We start from the raw sequence: 18,415 nt of genomic DNA, 5'->3' as shown, positions 1-18,415 counted from the left end.
GCCGGGGCTGCGACGGGCTCCTCGCTCCCTTGTCCTAAGCAGCCAGCGCCCATTCCAGAGCCCGCTGGGTCCTCCATCGCCTGCCACAAATTGCTCTCCTTTCAAGCAATGTAGTTTTTGAGGGTGCAGCTTTTTATTTGTAGAAAGCACCCCTCGCATTGCTGTTAAAAATAAAGGCACACAACGACTGATAAACGGTGCAGTTGGTTTATTACAGTCTGGCAAGGCTGATCGTAGGTTTCCAATGTTAACAGGGGAGCGCTCTAGCGATCGAGAAACACAGGAGGGGAGCATGGGGCGCAGAGCAGATTTCAGTGTCCATCCGCCCCCTCAGCCCAGTCCCTTCCCCCGCCCCATGCCCAGATTGGGAATGAACCGGTGGCTCCTGCAGGCGCCAGCCAGGTCCCTGACGTGGTGCAGAACAAGCGACTTTTCTCTGGCAAACTGCCCGCCCCCAGAGGCCATCCTTGCCAACTGGCCAAGCAGTTACAGTGGCGAGGACAGGGCCTTTCATTAGCACCCCCACCCCCAGAATGCATCTGCACCAGGAATTCCTTCCGTTCCTTTGTCTAAATCTTCAGGACCTCACCAAAGACATCGCCCACACCCCATGTTCTCATGGAGCAATTCTTAATGGTGCTTTTCACTGCTGGCTTTACTTGCATTTGATGGCTGTAAGGATCTGTACAGTATTGTGTCGTTGCTGTTCTAATACTCACCACCTCTAAAAAATAAAATGCAACACCATAAAAATAAGGTGCTGGTTACTCAAAGAGGCCCCTTCATGGATCGCTGCCTTCTCGCAATGCAGCTGTGAGCCATGCCGTGCAGGGAATTGCTAACTGCTAACCCAAGATGGGCAGGTCATAGCCGAGAGCTCTGACAAAAGGGGATCCACTGGAGGAGGGAAGGGCAACCCACTCCAGTACCCTTGCCATGAAAACCCCACGGACAGGACCAAAAGGCAAAAAGATACGATGCCGGGAGGTGAGCCCCTCAGGTAGAGAGGTGTCCAATGGGCTACTGGGGAAGAAGAGCAGAGGGCTAGTACTAGTAGCGCCAGAAAGAGTGAAGCGACTGGGTCAAAGCCGAAAGGACACAGTTGCAGATGTGTCTGGTGGTGAAAGGAAAGTCTGACGCTGAAAAGATCTATACTCCATAGGAACCTGGAATGTAAGATCGATGAATCAAGGCAAGCTGGACGTGGCTCAAACAAAAGGTGACAAGACTGAACATCGACAGGAGAGCCTGGAGGAAGGTTGGCCATGGGGTCATCAAAGGTCAGACACAACTTCACGAACAACAGAACTAAAAGAGGACTCCCTTCTTTGGTCTAACCTGACTTGCCACTGACTGAGGGGAGCGAGGAACAGGCCTGGCTCAAGACCCAGGATTCCTCGGCTCATTGAGGAAGGTCTGGCAATGCAAGACCCAAGAAAACATGGGGAGCCTTTGCTGGGTTTATGTATTAATAGCTTTTCTATCCCATCCCCTACAGAACTTACAACAGCTTACAATAAATGAATAGAACAGAACAGCCCCACAGCACCTGACTGTTAAGATATTCAAACCCCAATTCAAATCAATTAAACATTAAAAGAAAAGGAAAATAAAAAGGGTTTTGCCTGACGCCAAAAAGAATCTCACCTTGGCGCCAGGGGAACCTCTCTGGGGAGCGCATTCCAGTTGGGGCGCCACCGCAGAGGAGGACCTCCTCTGGGAACTCTCCCTCCTCAACTCCTTACAGGAGGGCTCCTGGAGCAGGCCCCTGCCTCAGATCTCAAGGGGTAGGAGGACACATAGCGAAGAAGGCACTCCTTCAGGTATCCCATCCTCCCCAGGTGCATTTGGACCTGGAAGCCCAAGGTGAAGTGCGGATGCACAGAGGGACCATTTCTCTGCAGAACGAGGTCAAGCTCAGCCAAACCACTGTAATCTGGGTGTGGAAGCTGAAGAAGGAAGTGAGGAAAGCCAAGAGGAAAACAATGGAGCATTTAAAACACTGTGCTGCAGGAGAGCTTGGCAAATAACCCTGAAGAGACAGAAAGGACAAAACAAGTAGGTCCCATATCAAATCAAGGCAGAACTTGCCCTAGAAGGAAATTTTCAACATTTCAGGCAATCCTACTGTGGGCGTATCATGTCAGGGAAAGTCAAAGGCAGAAGAGGAGGAAAATCAGGCATGAGATGGACTGACTCCAGAAGCTTTTCTGGCTTTGTGGTGCTTGAACCAACACACATCAGCTTCAACTCTAGCCTTATACGAGCAGGTTTTTAGTCACTGAATAAGTGACAGCCACAGCTACACAAATTGGAAAGCTAACAGGCATTAGAAAGCATTTGGAAATGGAAAGGATCACAGGTCTCTGTGATCAGAAATGATGTTCTGCAAAATCTAAACTGGGCTTACTTACAACTTAGGCCTCACATGCAACCCCATAACATGAATTGGGTCCGACATCATCAAATCCAAAGTTATTCCTTAACTACAGGACTGGGCACTGCACAAAGAATCTACTAGATTTCTGCTCCTACACAGAAGAGTATCAAACACACATGGCATCACTTTCCTAGCAGTTGCTGCCACAGGATCCCACGCAGCGAAACAACTGAATTACTTTTGGCCCCACCGCTTGGTACCTCTGCAAACCAATGAGACACCTGTCCATAGAAGCCAGAACAAAATGCATCAGTGGTTTTTCTAAAAATAGCTTTCCAAGACTTGAAGCAAAAGGGATACATGTGTCAATTGAAAACACTTTTTAACTTGCTGTACCTGCCCCAGTTTTAACATCACTTGAATTTGGCACAAGGGTGGAATTCATCCAGTAGATCTCTGAAGGTTCATATCAGGTGAAGTGACATTGTATAAGCAACAGTATTTTGAGGGTCATAACACCAGAGCAGGTTTTGCTGCTCACCTTACCCAAAGGAACAACCCCCGCCAAGGAAACATTGCCTGGGCTTTGGTAATTGCTCATGTTGATTCAGCTCAGGAATGCAAACTTGTCCCTCTGTAACACAGTTACTGCAATAACCCAACAGTGATCAAAGGGATCTGAAACCCATTTAATGGGGAAAATACTTGGCAGCTTGCAGGGTAGGGATAATTTATGGTCAGTACAAGAGTACTGTTCATTATGTGCTGCTCGAAGAGATGATTTATGGACATTTCTTGGTTGTCTTGCCCTCAGCTCTTTCATGGCCTTATTAACCTAGCTTTATCGAGTATTTCATCAGCTTCAGTCCTGCAATTTAATATATAAAGGCTGCAAAGGAATCAGTTTTCTGGGTTTCTTGAAGGTTTTATTCCTCTGATTTTAGATTGGAAGTTTAAGGCAGGTTTTCTATATGCAAAACACTTTTACATTTTTCCTCTTTGTGATTGCTTTAATGAGGCAATATACATTCTGACTTAATCTCTTCACATACTGAAACATTGATATGGTTTCCTCCCTGAGTGAATAGCTCTTCCCACATTCTAAACAACGATGGGGTTTCTCTCCCCACCCCACCCCCGGTAAGTAGTTTCCGGACAAATGAGAGTTCTCCTCTGAATGAATCTCTTTCTACACTCTAAACAATAATTATCATTTCTCCCGTGCGTGTTCGTTAATGAGAGATCTTCTGACTGAAGTTCATTCCACACTCCAGTGAAAAAGTTTCTCCCCTGTGTGAGTTTTTTGCTGACAAGTGAGATGTTTCTGCTGTCTGAAGTTCTTTCCACACTCCAGGCAATGATAGGGTCTCTCCCCTGTGTGAATTCTCTGATGTTGAGTAAGCAGATGTGCTCGACTGAAGCCCTTTCCATACTCCAAACAATGAAAAGCTTTCTCCACTGTGTGAGTTCTTTGATGACACGTGATTCTTTTCTTCTCACTGAAGCTCTTTCCACAATGCACGCAATGAAATGGTTTCTCCCCAGTGCCATTTCCTTCATGTTGCATGAGAATTGTCTTGTGAATTGAGCTCTTCCCATTCTCCAGAAAATGGTCCATTTTTTTCCTACCTCTGTGAATTCTTTGGTGAGAACTAACATGTTTATTCTGGCTGAAGCTCTTTCCATCTTCCAAACAATTCAATGCTTTCTCCTCTGGTTGACTTCTTTGACGTTGAGAAGCACCTTCTGCCTGAAGCTCTTTCCACACTCCTTGAATTCGTATCTTTTCCTCCATGGCTGCATTTTGGAATGAAGTTCAGTGTGTAATTCAGAATGGGGAGTTTTCCTAGGTCCAAGGCACTTGTTTTTTCCCTGTCTTTTACAGATGTCTCCTGGTGTTGGAATGCCATGGACCTGAGAAGCAAAACAATTATTCTTCCTATGCCAGTTTGGTTCACTTTTCCTCCTTTGCTCTTTGCTGTTTTTACATTAGTTTCTCTTCACTGACATCTGATGAGGTTCCCTCTTCTCCACTTTCCACCAGTCACCTACTCAAATGAAGACAAGAAATTGGTAAATGTCTAAGTAGCCAACAAAATTCAAACAGTTTACCACCCCCACTTAAGAATTCCAGTGCAAGAAAGCACAGCCACCACAGAAGCACATGTCCCCTTTCTCAGCTAAGCCAATTACCTATTCCGGTGATATGTCAGGAACATTTCAGGCTCTCAGGAAATACGCAGTCCTGAAAGGCTGCACGGTGAACACCTCTTTGGCTCAACACCAACCCCAAATCACCCACTTGCACCTGGCACGGCATCATGGGAACACTGCTGTCTCCTGCCTGGCACTCCTCCTTTCATCACCTGGGAAACGTCCTGCGAGACTCCTCTGTGACTTCGTAATGGCCAGCCTGGCGCTCTCTGCACCACTGACGGTTGGCTCGTAATCGAGCCGCCGTGAGTGTAATGAACTCCCTGTGTCAGCTTCCTAGAGGGCTCCCATCCATCCGTTCATGGATGGATGGATGGATGGATGGCAGCATCCGTCACTGGGCGGTGCCATTCACATGTACGGGGCCAGCCCCATCCCGGGTCCACATCAACGAGGCCGGCTTGGCCTCCCTCCCGGCGTGTCCGCCATCAGCAGGATTCGACCTGCTTCTCCAAGTGCGGCAAACCACGGTGTTCTGCAGGCCTCGGGTAGATCTTTTCCCAATTCCTCCATGTCCACTAAGGAGAGGCAACCTGGGTATCCATGGCCTGGTTTGCATGACACAAGACAGCCGAGGATGCGCGAGAGGCGCTACAGAACAGAGCTCTCTTCTGACTCCTCTGTATTTTCTGCCCTGTAGCTTGTTTTGCACAAGCAGGAGCAACTCCCAGTAGGTTGCCCTATCACCTGAGCCTTGCAGGTGGGCTGGGAGGAACCACTACAGAGAGGGGGCAGCAGACATGCCCTCCTGGTGGGACTGGAAGGGAGCGCACATGGGCCTTTTGCCAGCAGGTCTGCAGCAGACCCTGGCAACCCGAGATAACATCACCCGGCCAGGTTCAGGCAACACCTTCCGTGACTGCATCTTCTTAAAATGTTGCGGAGGAAATCATAATGTGTAACAGCCAACAATTACATAGAGAAATACAACCTCAAAAAGCTAAATAGTATGGAGCAAGTGCCCGTCCTTGTCTTGCTTGGACTTAGAATCCAGTATTATCACTGCACAGGGAAAGAGGGGATCCTACCGAGAGAGGCCACGGTCCCGCGGTTCTCCTCCATGATCTGGCTGTGCTGGGCTCTCTGGCCGGGATCCAGCAGGGCCCACTCCTCCTCCGTGAAGCACACGGCGACCTCCTCAAAGGTCACCAGGGCCTGAATTACAAAACAAAGCAAAAATGTCCCTTCCCAGGAGTAACAACCAGGAATGCTGAATTATCTATATTTATTTTTATTTTAGTGCATTGTTTCGTTGTTTATTTGCATATTTTGATGATGTAAACTGCCCAGACACTCATCTTAACCAATTGGCAGTATAGAAAATACGTAAATAAAGAACAAAGTGAGTTGGCAAGGTATAATCTAGACTATACATTACCTGGAAAGATATGCAGAAAATGAACAACAATTAGAATAGAAAATGTTGGAAATGTAAGGAAATAGAGAGGTCCGCCTGGCGCCGTCATTATATGTTTTTCGGCGCCAGGTTAAGACCTTTCTATTTCATCAATATTTTAATAAGTTTTAATATGGTATTTTTAATATTATATTTTTAACTGCAGCCAGAGTGGGTCAATTTGTTTATGTTGATTTTTGTTTATGTTGATTTTTATGTTGGCATTTTGTTATAATTTATTTATATTGATATTTGTATTTTATTATGTAAGCCGTCCTGAGGCTTTTGCAATAGGACGACATATAAATATCACAAATATATAAATAAATAAATAAATAAATGAGACTTTTTATTGTATGAGGTGGGTATTTGATAAAACTAAGAAATTTGGAAATAGATATATCTGGAAATGCAGAAAATTCTCAAAATTAATCTTACCATGAATGCTAAAATATGTTACTGTATATTATACCAGAGACTCTTCCAAAGATGATACTAGTTATGCAATCATTTAGAGTTATACTGGTTTAAAAATAATATTAAAAAGATTAAGAAAATTCAAAATCCCTTTTTAAAAAATACAGTGGAAGTATGGGAACAATGGAGGCAACGGTTAATCCCAGGAATTTCTCCATTAACACCAGTGGTCGAAATGGAGAAGTTCCCAAAAACAGAATTAAAGGATTGGATTAATAAATTAAAAAATAACCATATATAAATGGGAAGATTGGAAAAATAAGATAAAAATATAATACAATTGAGGAGTATACTGCCAGAGGTTAAACTAAATTGGTTAAATTTAGTTCAATTAGAAAAATAGATAAAGATGGAGGACAAATTTAAAGAGGAAGAAAGAGAATTAACACAATTTGAAATATTTTTAAAAGAATGTGAGACTGAGGAAGAATATACCAGTAAAGGAAGAATTGCCAAAATCTACAGGATATTAATGGAGTTAGGGGATCAGACAAAAAGTTTAAAATCAATTTGGGAAATGGATGTAGGTGAGATAAAAGACAAGGATTGGAAGAATATTTGGAATAGAAAAGTATGTAAGAATATGTCAGTAAGAATTAAAGAGCACGGATACAAGGTGATATGGAAATGGTATTTAACACCAGTAAAGTTAAATCAAATCGATGATAAATACTCCACTATATGTTGGAGATGTGATAAAGAGATTGAAACTTATAAACATATGTGGTGGGATTGTGAAAATATACAAAAGATTTGGATTATGGTATTTAAGGAAATTGGAGAAATTTTAAATATAGATTTAGAAATGGCACCAAGAATGGTGTTATTACTACTGATAGAAAAACAAGATATAAATGAAGTTAAGAAAGAATTGATTGTAAGTATGATAATAGTTAGGCTAGTGATAGTTAAACACTGGAAACAGAATTGAATTTTGCAAAGGCATGAATGGTATAATGAAATATGGAATATGGTAACTAATGATAAACTAACAACAGAAATAAAAAATTTAAAAGGGTTAATGAAAGCAAATGAATATAATGGAATTTGGAGATTTTGTAAAAGTAGTACTGATAGAAGGTAAAGGCTGTAAACCCAATCAAGATTATATGAATTTCTGGATGGGATATGGGTATAATTGAAGAATATTATATATTATATGTGTACAATGGTAGTATCGGTCTCCGGGGTGGTGGGTGAACTCCATTTATTCTTTTTTTAATTATTGTGTTCTTGTTGTGTTATATTATTATTCTTGTAATTGTATTTATGGTTTTTTTCTGTCAAAAAATAAAAAGGGGGGGAAGATTATACTAGTTATTTAAATATATGATAACAGCAGCAAGCGTTAAAATCACATCAAAGTGAAAAGTGGAAGAATGTCCAATTACTGGAGACTGCAAAAATAAGCTAGCTAAATATGTAATATTGGCAAAATTAACTAATTACATAAAGAGAAGACCTGCTGAAGAACTTAATGAAGAATGGAAAGCTTATTGTGAGCAATTTAACTATTGTTTAGGAAAACAGAATTTGTAGAAATATCATTAGAGACATGTATTTCATGCTAAAGTTCTGACATTACTTACAACTGTTTTGATGAATTAATCCGTTGAACTTTAAGTGAGAATTGACTGATTTACCTGTGGCTCAAGGCGAGAAGCGTTTGCTTTCTCATGAACAGGTGAGAAGATGAAAGTAAATGCTGTATTTCTGTCATACCCCTTGATACCTTTTTTCCTTTCCTATTCATATTTTTCTTTCTTCTCTTATTTGCATCTTATTTCTTTTTAATGAAAATTTTAAAAAATATATTACTGAAGAATCTAAACTTGTTGGGGAGCAACAGAAAGAAAAGGCTCTGGCTGTCAGGGGAGCCCTTCCTGGAATCCCACGAGGCATCTCAGCATCCGGTGCATGAAACGGCAAAGCAAGGCCCTGCTACGTCTCGTCTTTGCCCAGAGGAAGGGGAAGGACAGGGAGGTGCTCTGCCCCTGGGAAGTGAACGGGGAGTGGAGGCCCTTGGGCTGCTCCTTGCCCCTCTCTGCCGCAAGCCTTCCCCCTACCTGATCTGGTCCCGCTCCATCATCAAGAAGAGGCCGCTGGGCACCCATTGCTACTGTTTCTCCATCCCCTGCGAGACACAAAGAAGATGGGAAGCAAGGAACATGTTGGGGCCTCAGAAACAGAAACGCAGAAACAGAGCGAGTCAGGAGGGGCCTCCCGGGCCATCTAGTCTGACCCCCGCTCCAGCCGGCTCCGCTCATGACATGCCCACCATGTGCATGGCCAGCCTATCCTTGAATCCCCTCACCAATGGGCCTTCAACCACCCATCTGTCGCTCCGATTAGTCCTGAATGCCTGGGAAGGAGGCGTCATCCAACTGAAACGGGCTTTCTTCTCAGCATAATGCAACAGATTGTGCTGGAAGTGAAGCGCGTCAAAGTGCGCATGGTCAATCCAAGGTGTCTTATCCTGAATTTGGGGGGGGGGGTCAAACTGCCCATTTCTCCCTTTTTGCTCTTAGCAATAAATCACATGGTTGGTTTCCAGGTGCACAAACACAAACGTGTTTTCGACCGCTGTGAAAAGGCTGGAGACAGGCATCTCCGCCCACAAAAGATTTGGTGCCGGTGGAATAAAACTAGCTAAATGCTCCCTTGGAGTCAGAGAGCAATTCCCGGTCGACACCCACCCAGTTGCAGACAAATCCTCACCCCACAAAGCACATCCATTGCTCTCCTGCTGGATTCCCCTTGGTGGAGATCTCTGGCTGGCGGCTGACGGCGTTTTCTCCGCTGCAGCAACATCAGACCCTCCTTCTGCTGTTTGACTTGCCCCCTGAAACTGGAACCAGGATGCCAGACGTGAAAAGGGTTGGCAAGAAACAAGAGAAGCAACGCTGCAGGGGCAGGTGCAGTGCATCTCTCCTCAGGTGATTTTGAGAACACGCTGGACAGAGTTTTAGCATCTCCTCCTTCCCTTTCTCGACTCTTGCAAGGAAATGCTCTCACCTGCTGCTGCTGCTCCTGCCTCCTGTCCTCGGCCTGGCTCAGGAGGAAGCCCTCCGCCAGGGCCACCGCCTGGCAGCACGTCTCCGCTCTGCATTCCCTCACCCAGTTCACCACCTCCGCTGGCAGGACGGCCAGGAACTGCTCCAGGACCACCAGGTCCAGCATTTGGTTTTTGGTGTGTCGCTCTGGCTTCAGCCACTGACCGGAAAGACGGTGCAGTTGGGTGTAAACCTCTCGGGGCCCCTCTGCGCCCTCGTAGCGGAGCTGCCTGAAGTGCTGGCACGGCACATCCGGGCTGACCTTGTCCCCCTCAGGGGCCTGCTGAGACAGTCCTTCCCAGAATCCTCCACTTCTCCCAGCCTTCACGCCATCCAAATCTTTGTGCGGTTCAAGGCCAGCTGTGTCTGGCATGGCCATCTTTAATCTGTGTTTCAAAAAACCTTGAAGGGAGTGGAAGATTTTTTTTCCCTTTTCTGTTTCTGAGCAAAGATCCATCCATGATCAATGGCTTTCCCTTGCAGTCTTATTTGTTCTGCATTCAAGCCCCCTGCCATGCATTCTATCCATAGTTTCTGTATCTGCCATCTTCTCTTGCGTCCCTCTCTCACCCTCAATTAGCATACAATTATTTTAAGTGAAGGCTTGCAGCCTCTTAGACAAAGTATTGTTGTATAGTCAACTACTTTTAAAGATCAATGCATTTTATATTTATTTATTTATATTGCAATTTATATCCTGCCTTTTTCCTACAAAGGGCTCAAGGCAGCTTACATCTTCTCTCCTCCTCCATCTTATCCCCACAATAACAACCCTGTGAGGTAGGTGGGGCTGAGAGGCTGTGACTGGCCCAAAGTCACCCAGTTGGCTCCATGAAAGAGTGGGGACTAGAACCCGGATCCTCTGAGTCCCAGTCCCACACTCTTAACCACTACACCACACTGGCTCTCCAAACAGAAGTACACCTAGAAGCTTGATATTCTGAGAAACATATACATTCCTCTTAACATTAGAAGGCTTCAGCATACATTAAATAATTCAAAATCCCAATAGCACTTCTCTCTGATTTTTGAGGTGCACTGTTTCAGCAGATGGAGGCACTATTCCTAACTATCAGAGTGGAGAACTGCCTCACTGGAACAGAGGAAGACTTTTGCTCCCTCTAAAAGCAGCATGCACTGCTTTTTTCTGTTCATGATTTTAAATCTCTCTTTTTCATTCACTTTCATTTTTCTCACTTTTCTCTGCTAAGTATCAGCTTTAACCTTCTCCTGGAAAGGACTTCCACCAGCTGCCTCTCTCTGCAGGCCTCCCTCACAGGGTTGACCCAAGATCATTTCTAATGTTCAGCAAAAGTCAATCAATCAACCAACCCCAAAGCCCTTTTCACCTCCCAAGAAGCAAGATGTTAATACTGGTCCTTTACATACCGTATTTTTCCATCCACAGGACGCCCCCATGTACAGGAGCCCCCCCTTTTCTTACCCAACATTCAGACATCAATATTTTAAGCGTTAAATAAAAGGCATTTTTATTTAGTGATTAGCAATGTTTACATACCAGTACTCTGATACCCTTCTCTCCTCATGAAATTGAAGCACCATTTTGCCTTTCCCGTAAAATCAACCATCTTCATTTCGCTCGCAAACATTCTTGCCCGACATCGAATGAGCTTGGGTGACACACAGAAGCCACTCTGGTGCTGCTCCAAAATCCAAGTCTTAAGCCTCTGCTCCAAGTCTGGCCATTTTGCTGGTTTTCCTCTCAAGGCCTTCTTCTTTTCTGGCATCTTAAGGAGTTGTTCTTCCTGTTTTCTCCACTGTCTGATCATACACTCAGTGGGAGGACGTCCGAACTGTCTCTCTGCAGCTCTATTTCCATGCTCTTTTGCATAGCTGATTACCTCCAGTTTAAATTTTGCAGAGTAGGACGTTCGCTTACCGGTACTGGTATTCATTTTTTTGTTTTCTGACATTTTCATGGGCTCAGAACGCTCCGACATTATTTATTTATTTAGGAAACTTCTATGCCGCCCCATTTGCCGAAGTCTGGGGCGGTTCACAAACATACATAAACTTCCTTAAAATAATATAAATTACCGCTCCCTTGGCATCTGAGCACTAGCTCCACACGGCATCAGCTGATGTCAGTTACATACGGCTCATGAGTGGAAACCGGTTAGCTTGGCGCTGCAATCGGAAGTTTTGCTCGTGAGGCGACTTGCAGAGATGAGGTACCGGCAGTTTCTCAAACGCGGTTCTCCTTTGCCCCTCCCGCCCCCCGTATATAAGACGCCCCTCCATTTTTAGGTAAATATGTTAAAGAAAAAGTATCGCCTTATACACGGAAAAAGACAGGGAACTAGGAATCTGCTTGCCTTTCAGCAGTCCCCATGCAAGGCCGCATGGGAGGGCTGCCCTGGGCCCCGCACTGGCCTCCCTCTCCGCACCTCGGTGGGCTTTTGCCACTCAGGCCAACCCAGCAGAGCCTGGGGCACGTCTCATCCAGGGGCAGAACTGCACCAGGGGACTCGCGTAGGGGGCAATGGGGGGGAAGCGATGCCTGACGAAGGGGGCCAAGTAGCTTCATCACCACTGCAGGCCGGGTCTGACCCTCCTCCCCAAGTGCCACATCGAGGGGCCACCCGGGCGGCTGACCCGGGGAAGGAGCACCCCAAGCAGATCAGCCGCACCGGCTGCCTCCCTGTGGGGTGAAACTGGGGACAGATCCGGCGCTCCCCGTGGCGCGCGATCCTGACCCCCTGGGCTCGGCTTCGCCCCCCTTTCCTGGGGTCTCCCCGCTCCCCAGCGGCCTCCCCCCAAATGCACCAGGCGGGGGGGGGAGGGAAATCTCACCGAGCCCCGCAGAAGAGCCCGCGGCGCAGCGCCCACCAAGGTTCCCACTCCCCGCGCTCGAAGGAAGGGGGCGGGATTTCCTGCGGAGGCCCCGCTTCTCCGCTCTAGGAATCTCCCTCGGTCCCCTTAACCCTCCCGCGGCCAAGCCCAGAGCCCCGCGCGGTCTCTCCGCGCCCGGCGTGGCGGCGTCTTGCACGGCCGTCGCTCCGGCGCTGCTGCGGCGCTTTTCCGAGCATCTCCCTGTCCCGCTACATGCGCCGGCTCAGCCAGAGCGTGTCTTGCCTTGGGCTGCCGTACTTGATACTCCGCTTAGAGGCTGCGCTTGCCTGGAGCCCGCCAAGGTCCCCGGAGCTCCTAAAACTCCGCCTCGTCTTTTCGCTGGCAAAAGCGGGCAGGGAATCCGCTTAAAGGGAGGATGGGTTGATTTCCCGGACACGAGGGCAAGATCTGCACATGCAGCCTTCCTTAAGAGGCTATTCTGACAAGATCTGATTCCTGATCTTATGCACCCGCTCTCCAGGATTTATTCACCAAATTTAGTATTGGTGAATAAATTTATTCTGCCATTAATATCGTATGTCTTAAGCAGCAATGGAACCGAGAATCGCATTGCCCCGTTTTGCTCAATCACCGTTTAAGTGCCATTTGGCGTTTCTGCATGAGGCTTTAATTTGTATCTTTGCTGAAGCCTCTGTTCGCAGATGTTGTTTAGGATTGAGATCGGCGCCTTTCCACGAGTTGTCTTCCTGCGGGTGCGGGATAGGTGCTGCTCTGCCTTTCTACATATGCTTTCACACAACCAATAAGCGGTAGCATGAAATAGTGAAAATACACGAGGGTTTTCATGCCACCTTTCACAGATGGAGCAGTCTTTCCTCGTTACGAAAAGAACGTTAAAATGGTTGCGAAGGAGACCCCAGAGAATGCCATGATGCAGACACTCTGAATGAGTTGTTAAAATGGCTTTGTATCTGAAGCGTTTGTGGCTCACAGTTTAAATCCTCTTTGGAAAAACACTTCTTATATGTCGATGCCTCAGTGTGATTTCAGTAAGGGCTTGTTGCACCGGCAATCCGGTGCCCTCTGGCCATCCTTGATGCATGTAAGCTTCTGAACTTGGAGGCTTCCATGCAACCAAAGCTTGGGCTTGGCGAGTGAACCCCACTATGGGCAGTAGAGAAATGAAATAAATGATAATGGGAATATTTCAACATACGGATTTGTGGTATTGTACTTGTGTTGTTCTTCCTCTTGTTCTGATTTGCCTATAGCGAGTGCATCAGATTGACTGAAATAGCTTTTTCAGCCAGATATGGCTCCATTTGAGCACAGGCCTTCCATACTTCTGGGGCATCTTTGATGGTTTAACTATGAACAGGGCAATGTCATCTGCAGACAAGCTAATTTTATGAAGAATAACACCATCAACAGTTGATTTACTACAAATTCTATTAGCAAGAGATTCCAACGCAAAAGCAAACATTGGAGGTAATCGATATCCTTGTTGAGTACCTTTTAATTAATTTGTCACTGGAGAAGAGCCTAATGGGAACAATAGATGGCAAAAGGAGGAGGGGACGGCCGAGGATGAGGTGGCTGGATGGAGTCCCTGAAGCAGTCGGCGTGAGCTTAAGTGGACTCCGGGGGATGGTGGGGGACAGGAAGGCCTGGAGGAATGTTGTCCATGGGGTCGCGAGGGATTGGACACAACTTCGCGACTAACAGCAACAACAATTAATTTGAATTAAAAAAATCAAATCCATTAATTCTAATCAAAGCTTGAGTTTTCATATAAGTTTGAATTAAATAAAAAGCTGATCCATGTTTATTTTTTCCATTGCCTTATGAAGAAAGGGCCAGCTGAAATTGTCAAAAGCTTTTTGAGCTCCTAAAGATTTAAGATTTTTACAATGATGGATAACACACATTTTTTAATGAATGGGATTAGATAAATTGCCTAGCTGGAATAAATCCAGATTGATTGGATGAATATGAGAAATTAATTTATTGAGCCTAGAAGCCATAATACATAACAGTAATTTGCAATCAAAGCTCAATGAGATGGGTCTATATGACTCAATTTGAAGTACATCTTTGCGCATAAGAGCGTGCTATTCCTATGCCAATTTTTACCACAATGGCATGAAATTTCACAAAGTTACAACTTTCATCAAATGGACCCCTAAAGCAAGGTTAACCACATGATCAAATTGAGACGTACCATTTTAAAGGCAATACATTCTGAAGCATTACAATATGTTACAATACATTCCGGTGCATGTTTATCTTCTGTAAGCTGTCCTGAGGCTGTGGCAAAGGACTGCATATACATGTTTAAATTAAATTAAAATTAAATACTGAACATTAACCAAAGCAAAAATCTCTTCTGCCTTGAATGAACCTTTGTCTCGGTTCTGCTTAATTCAACATATTGACTCAAAACTGGAATATATGCTTCTTACAAAACTCAATGTTTAATACATCTGCCATTCATTTAGCTGAGAAAATCCACCCCCGCCTGCATTCTGATGATCTGCGAAGTGATTGCTGAGGTTTCCCTGTTGTTTCTGCTTCACCAGGTTAGCAGACTCCTTGCTTGCCATTTGTGAATCCCTACTGGGTTCCCTAATGCAAAAGGAGGGCTGAATCTAAATGAATGTCATTCCATTCTCCACCCATTTCTGTGGTATTGTGCCTAAGAAAGTTATGAACTTAGATGAAAGACCAGATATATCTTCATATTCCAAGTAGTTTTAGAAATTCAATCCTGCATTGTTTCTTTGGTGAGAAGTGGGAGCTACCTGATAATTGAAACTCTTTCCACACTCCAAGCATTTTTATGATTTCTCCTCTAAGTGATTCCTTAGATGAGAAATCTGATTTGTCTTCTGACTGGAGGTATTTCCACCCACCAAACAATGGTTTAGTTTCTCTCCTGGGTGTGTTTTTTGATGAGCTATAAGCTTTCCCTTCTCACTGAAGCCCTTTTTGCACTCTAAACAATGAAAGGGTTTCTCCCCTGTGTGAATTCTTTGATGCCGAGTGAGAGTTACTTTCTGACTGAAGCTCTTTCCACATTCCAAGCACTGATATGGTTTCTCTCCTGAGTGAGTTCTTTGATGCCGAGTGAGATGTTTCTTCTGGCTGAAGTTCTTTCCACACTCCAGGCAATGATAGGGTCTCTCCCCTGTGTGAATTCTCCGATGTCGAGTAAGATGATTCGTTTGACTGAAACCCTTTCCACACTCCAGGCAATGAAAAGGTTTCTCCCCTGTGTGAGTTCTTTCATGCTGAGTGAGAGTGATCTTGTGACTGAAGCTTTTTTCACATTCTAAACATTTATATGACTTCTCCCCTGAGTGAATTCTTTGATGAGAATTGAGGTGTTTCTTCTGGCAGAAACTTTTTCCACAATGAAGACAGTGAAATGGTTTCTCTCCCGAGTGTGCTCTTTGATGACACGTGAGCTCTTTCTTTTGACTGAAGCTCTTTCCACACTCCAAACAATGATATGGTTTTTCTCCCGTGTGAGTGACTTGATGCCGAGTGAGAGTTACCTTATGATTGAAGCTCTTCTCACATTCCAAACATTTATATGGTTTCTCCATTGTGTGAGTAATTTGATGGCAAGCGAGATTTTTCTTATGACTGAAGCTCTTTCCACACGTTAAACAATGAAAAGGTTTCTCACCAGTGTGAGTTCTTTCATGTGCAATGAGAGTTATCTTCTGTCTGAAACTCTTTCCACACTGTAAACAAGGATATGGTTTCTCCCCTGTGTGGGTTCTTTGATGCTGAGTGAGAGTTGCCTTTTGACTGAAGCTCTTTCCACAATCTAAACATTTATATGGTTTCTCCCCCGAGTGTGTTCTTTGATGACAAGTGAGATGTTTCTTTTGTGTGAAGTGCTTACCACATATTAAACAAGGGAACGGTGTCTTCTCTGTGTGAGTGACTTTAAGCTGAATGAGAGTTGTTTTTGGAATGAAGCTCTTCTCAGATTCCAAATGTTTATATGGTTTCTCCCCCGTGTGAGTAATTTGATGGCAAATTAGGTTTTTCTTATGACAAAAGCTCTTACCACACTCCAAACAATGAAATGGTTTTTCCCCAGTGTGAGTTTTTTGATGGCAAATCAGGTATTTCTTATGACTAAAACATTTTCCACACTCCAAACAATGAAAGGGTTTCTCACCAGTATGGGTTCTTTGATGTGTAGTGAGAGTTACCTTCTGTCTGAACCTCTTTCCACACTCCAGACAAGGATACGGTTTCTCCCCTGTGTGAGTTCTCTGATGATGAATGAGAGTTATTTTCTGTCTGAAGCACCTTCCACACTCGGAACATTTATATGGTTTCTCCCCGGTGTGAGTTGTTTGATGAGAAGTGAGATGAGTCTTCCGGCTGAAGCTCCTTCCACACTCCAGGCATTTATGTGGTTTGCTCCCTGTGTGAGTTCTTTGATGAGAACTGAGATGTTTCTTCTGACTGAAACTCTTTCCACATACGGAACAGTTGTACGGTTTATCCTCTGAGTGTGTTCTTTGATGATGAATGAGATGTTTCTTCTGACTGAAGCTCTTTTCACACTCCAAGCAATGATAGGGTTTCTCACCGGTATGAGTTCTCTGATGACAAGTGAGATGTTTCTTCTGACTAAAGTGCTTTCCACATTCTGAACAAGGATAGGGTTTCTCCCCTGTGTGGATTCTTTGATGCTGAGTAAGAGTTATCTTCTGTCGGAAGCACTTTCCGCACTCCTTGCATGGATATGGTTTCTCCCCTGTGTGAGTTGCCTGATGACAAGTGAGATGCGTCTTCCGACGGAAACTCTTTGCACAGTACAGGCATTTGTGTGGTTTGTGCCCTGTGTGAGTTCTTTGATGGGAACTGAGGTGTTTCTTTTGACTGAAGCTCTTTCCACACTGTAGACAGTCATACGGTTTCTCCCCTGAGTGAGTTCTTTGATGAGAAATGAGAGCCCCTTTCTGACTGAAGTGCTTTTCACATTCCAGACACTGAAAGGATGACTTCTCTATGTGACTGCCTTGATGCTGAGTAAGACTCGTCTTCTCAGTGACGCTCTTTTCACATTCCAAGCAATTAAATGGTCTCTTTCCATTATGGGTAATTTGATGGCAAATTAGATTTTGCTTATGACGAAAGCACTTTCCACACTCCAAACAATGAAAGGGTTTCTCACCAGTATGGGTTCTTTGATGCATAGTGAGGGTTACCTTCTGCCTGAACCTCTTTCCACACTCCAGACAAGGATATGGTTTTTCCCCAGTGTGAGTTCTCTGATGATGAGTGAGAGTTATTTTCTGTCTGAAGCACCTTCCACACTCGGAACATTTATATGGTTTCTCCCCGGTGTGAGTTGTTCGATGAGAAGTGAGATGTGTCTTCCGTCTGAAGCTCCTTCCACATTCCAGGCATTTATGTGGTTTCTTCAGTGTTTGAATTCTGGAAAGCACTTTAACATTTGATTCAGAATGGAGAAATTGCCTATCCATATGACACACATTTTTTTCCTGTCCTTCATCTACATTTCCTAGGAATGTGGTATCACAGCAGCCATTGCCCTGAGACACAATCGAGTTATTTCTTTTAATCTGATTTTGTTCCGTTTCTCTTTTCTGCTCTCTTTTCAGTGACATTCCACACAGTTCTCTCTGATTCTCCACTTCTGGCCTGCCACCTTCCAAAATGAAGACACAAAAATGGTAAAATCCTGAATTTCCAATAGAACGTCAAACACTGAAGCATTTTCAATTAATGTTTTCAGTAAAGGAACGGGCAGACAATACTCAGATGGGACGCAGTGTTTGCCATATGTTCAACTGTGCTTTGCAGGCTGGCAGCCGCCATAGTGTGATGCATTCACAGGGCCCAAACAATCTGGTTCAGGTCCCAACTGAGAAATTAAATTCAGTGTGTGTTTTCTGGCCCAGGAGCTATTGTGAATTTCCATGAAATCTGGCAATCACGAACCTGGCTTCTTTAAGAAACCCTTGTTTGCAGTGATGCAGGAAAAGAAAGAGTCAAGTAATCTTGCCTGAAACTCTACAAGACCCTCAT

General features: G+C 44.7%; 2 protein-coding genes across 10 annotated transcripts in view; both read right to left on the bottom strand.

Annotated features, from left to right (window-relative positions):
- Positions 1–3,369: 3,369 nt before the first annotated feature.
- On the bottom strand, positions 3,370–12,378 carry LOC123019652 (zinc finger protein 75D-like). Of its 2 annotated transcripts, XM_044422699.1 has the most exons (6): positions 11,040–12,327; positions 9,483–9,922; positions 9,186–9,315; positions 8,534–8,601; positions 5,623–5,749; positions 3,370–4,428 (listed from the first exon to the last, which is right to left on the bottom strand). In XM_044422699.1, the coding sequence occupies exons 1-6, from the start codon at positions 11,479–11,481 to the stop codon at positions 4,370–4,372; spliced, it is 1,266 nt and encodes a 421-aa protein (XP_044278634.1). In that variant the 5' UTR covers positions 11,482–12,327; the 3' UTR covers positions 3,370–4,369. The 2 variants fall into 2 exon arrangements, with proteins under 2 accessions (XP_044278634.1, XP_044278633.1); XM_044422698.1 differs by lacking the exons at positions 3,370–4,428; positions 5,623–5,749 and adding an exon at positions 12,335–12,378 and having other exon boundaries at positions 7,723–8,601; positions 11,040–11,668.
- The window catches only part of LOC123019637 (oocyte zinc finger protein XlCOF6-like), a 38,991-nt gene continuing 23,945 nt past the window's right edge, over positions 3,370–18,415 (bottom strand). For 2 of the 8 annotated variants that reach the window (XM_044422658.1, XM_044422659.1), the window contains one exon: positions 14,316–18,035. In XM_044422658.1, the coding sequence (XP_044278593.1) occupies positions 15,172–18,035 (2,864 nt within the window). In that variant the 3' untranslated portion in view covers positions 14,316–15,171. Of the gene's footprint in view, positions 3,768–14,315; positions 18,036–18,415 lie in introns of those variants that run through there. The other 6 variants (XM_044422662.1, XM_044422661.1, XM_044422664.1 and 3 more) reach the window with 6 other exon arrangements.

The sequence above is a fragment of the Varanus komodoensis genome, unplaced genomic scaffold, assembly GCF_004798865.1.
Source record: "Varanus komodoensis strain SLA01 unplaced genomic scaffold, ASM479886v1 scaffold133, whole genome shotgun sequence".
NCBI classification, from domain to species: domain Eukaryota; kingdom Metazoa; phylum Chordata; class Lepidosauria; order Squamata; family Varanidae; genus Varanus; species Varanus komodoensis.
This window is presented reverse-complemented; position numbering and strand designations above follow the sequence as displayed.

Bases quoted from the DNA above. Each gene is read 5' to 3' on its own strand.
- LOC123019652 (XM_044422698.1), bottom strand. From the start codon at position 11,481: ATGTCGGAGCGTTCTGAGCCCATGAAAATGTCAGAAAACAAAAAAATG. The intron at 9,316-9,482 runs GTGAGAGCATTT...TCCTGGTTCCAG, and splicing joins GGCAGGAGCAGCAGCAGCAG to TTTCAGGGGGCAAGTCAAAC. The intron at 8,602-9,185 runs GTGAGGATTTGT...TGTGTCTCGCAG, and splicing joins CAATGGATGTGCTTTGTGGG to GGGATGGAGAAACAGTAGCA.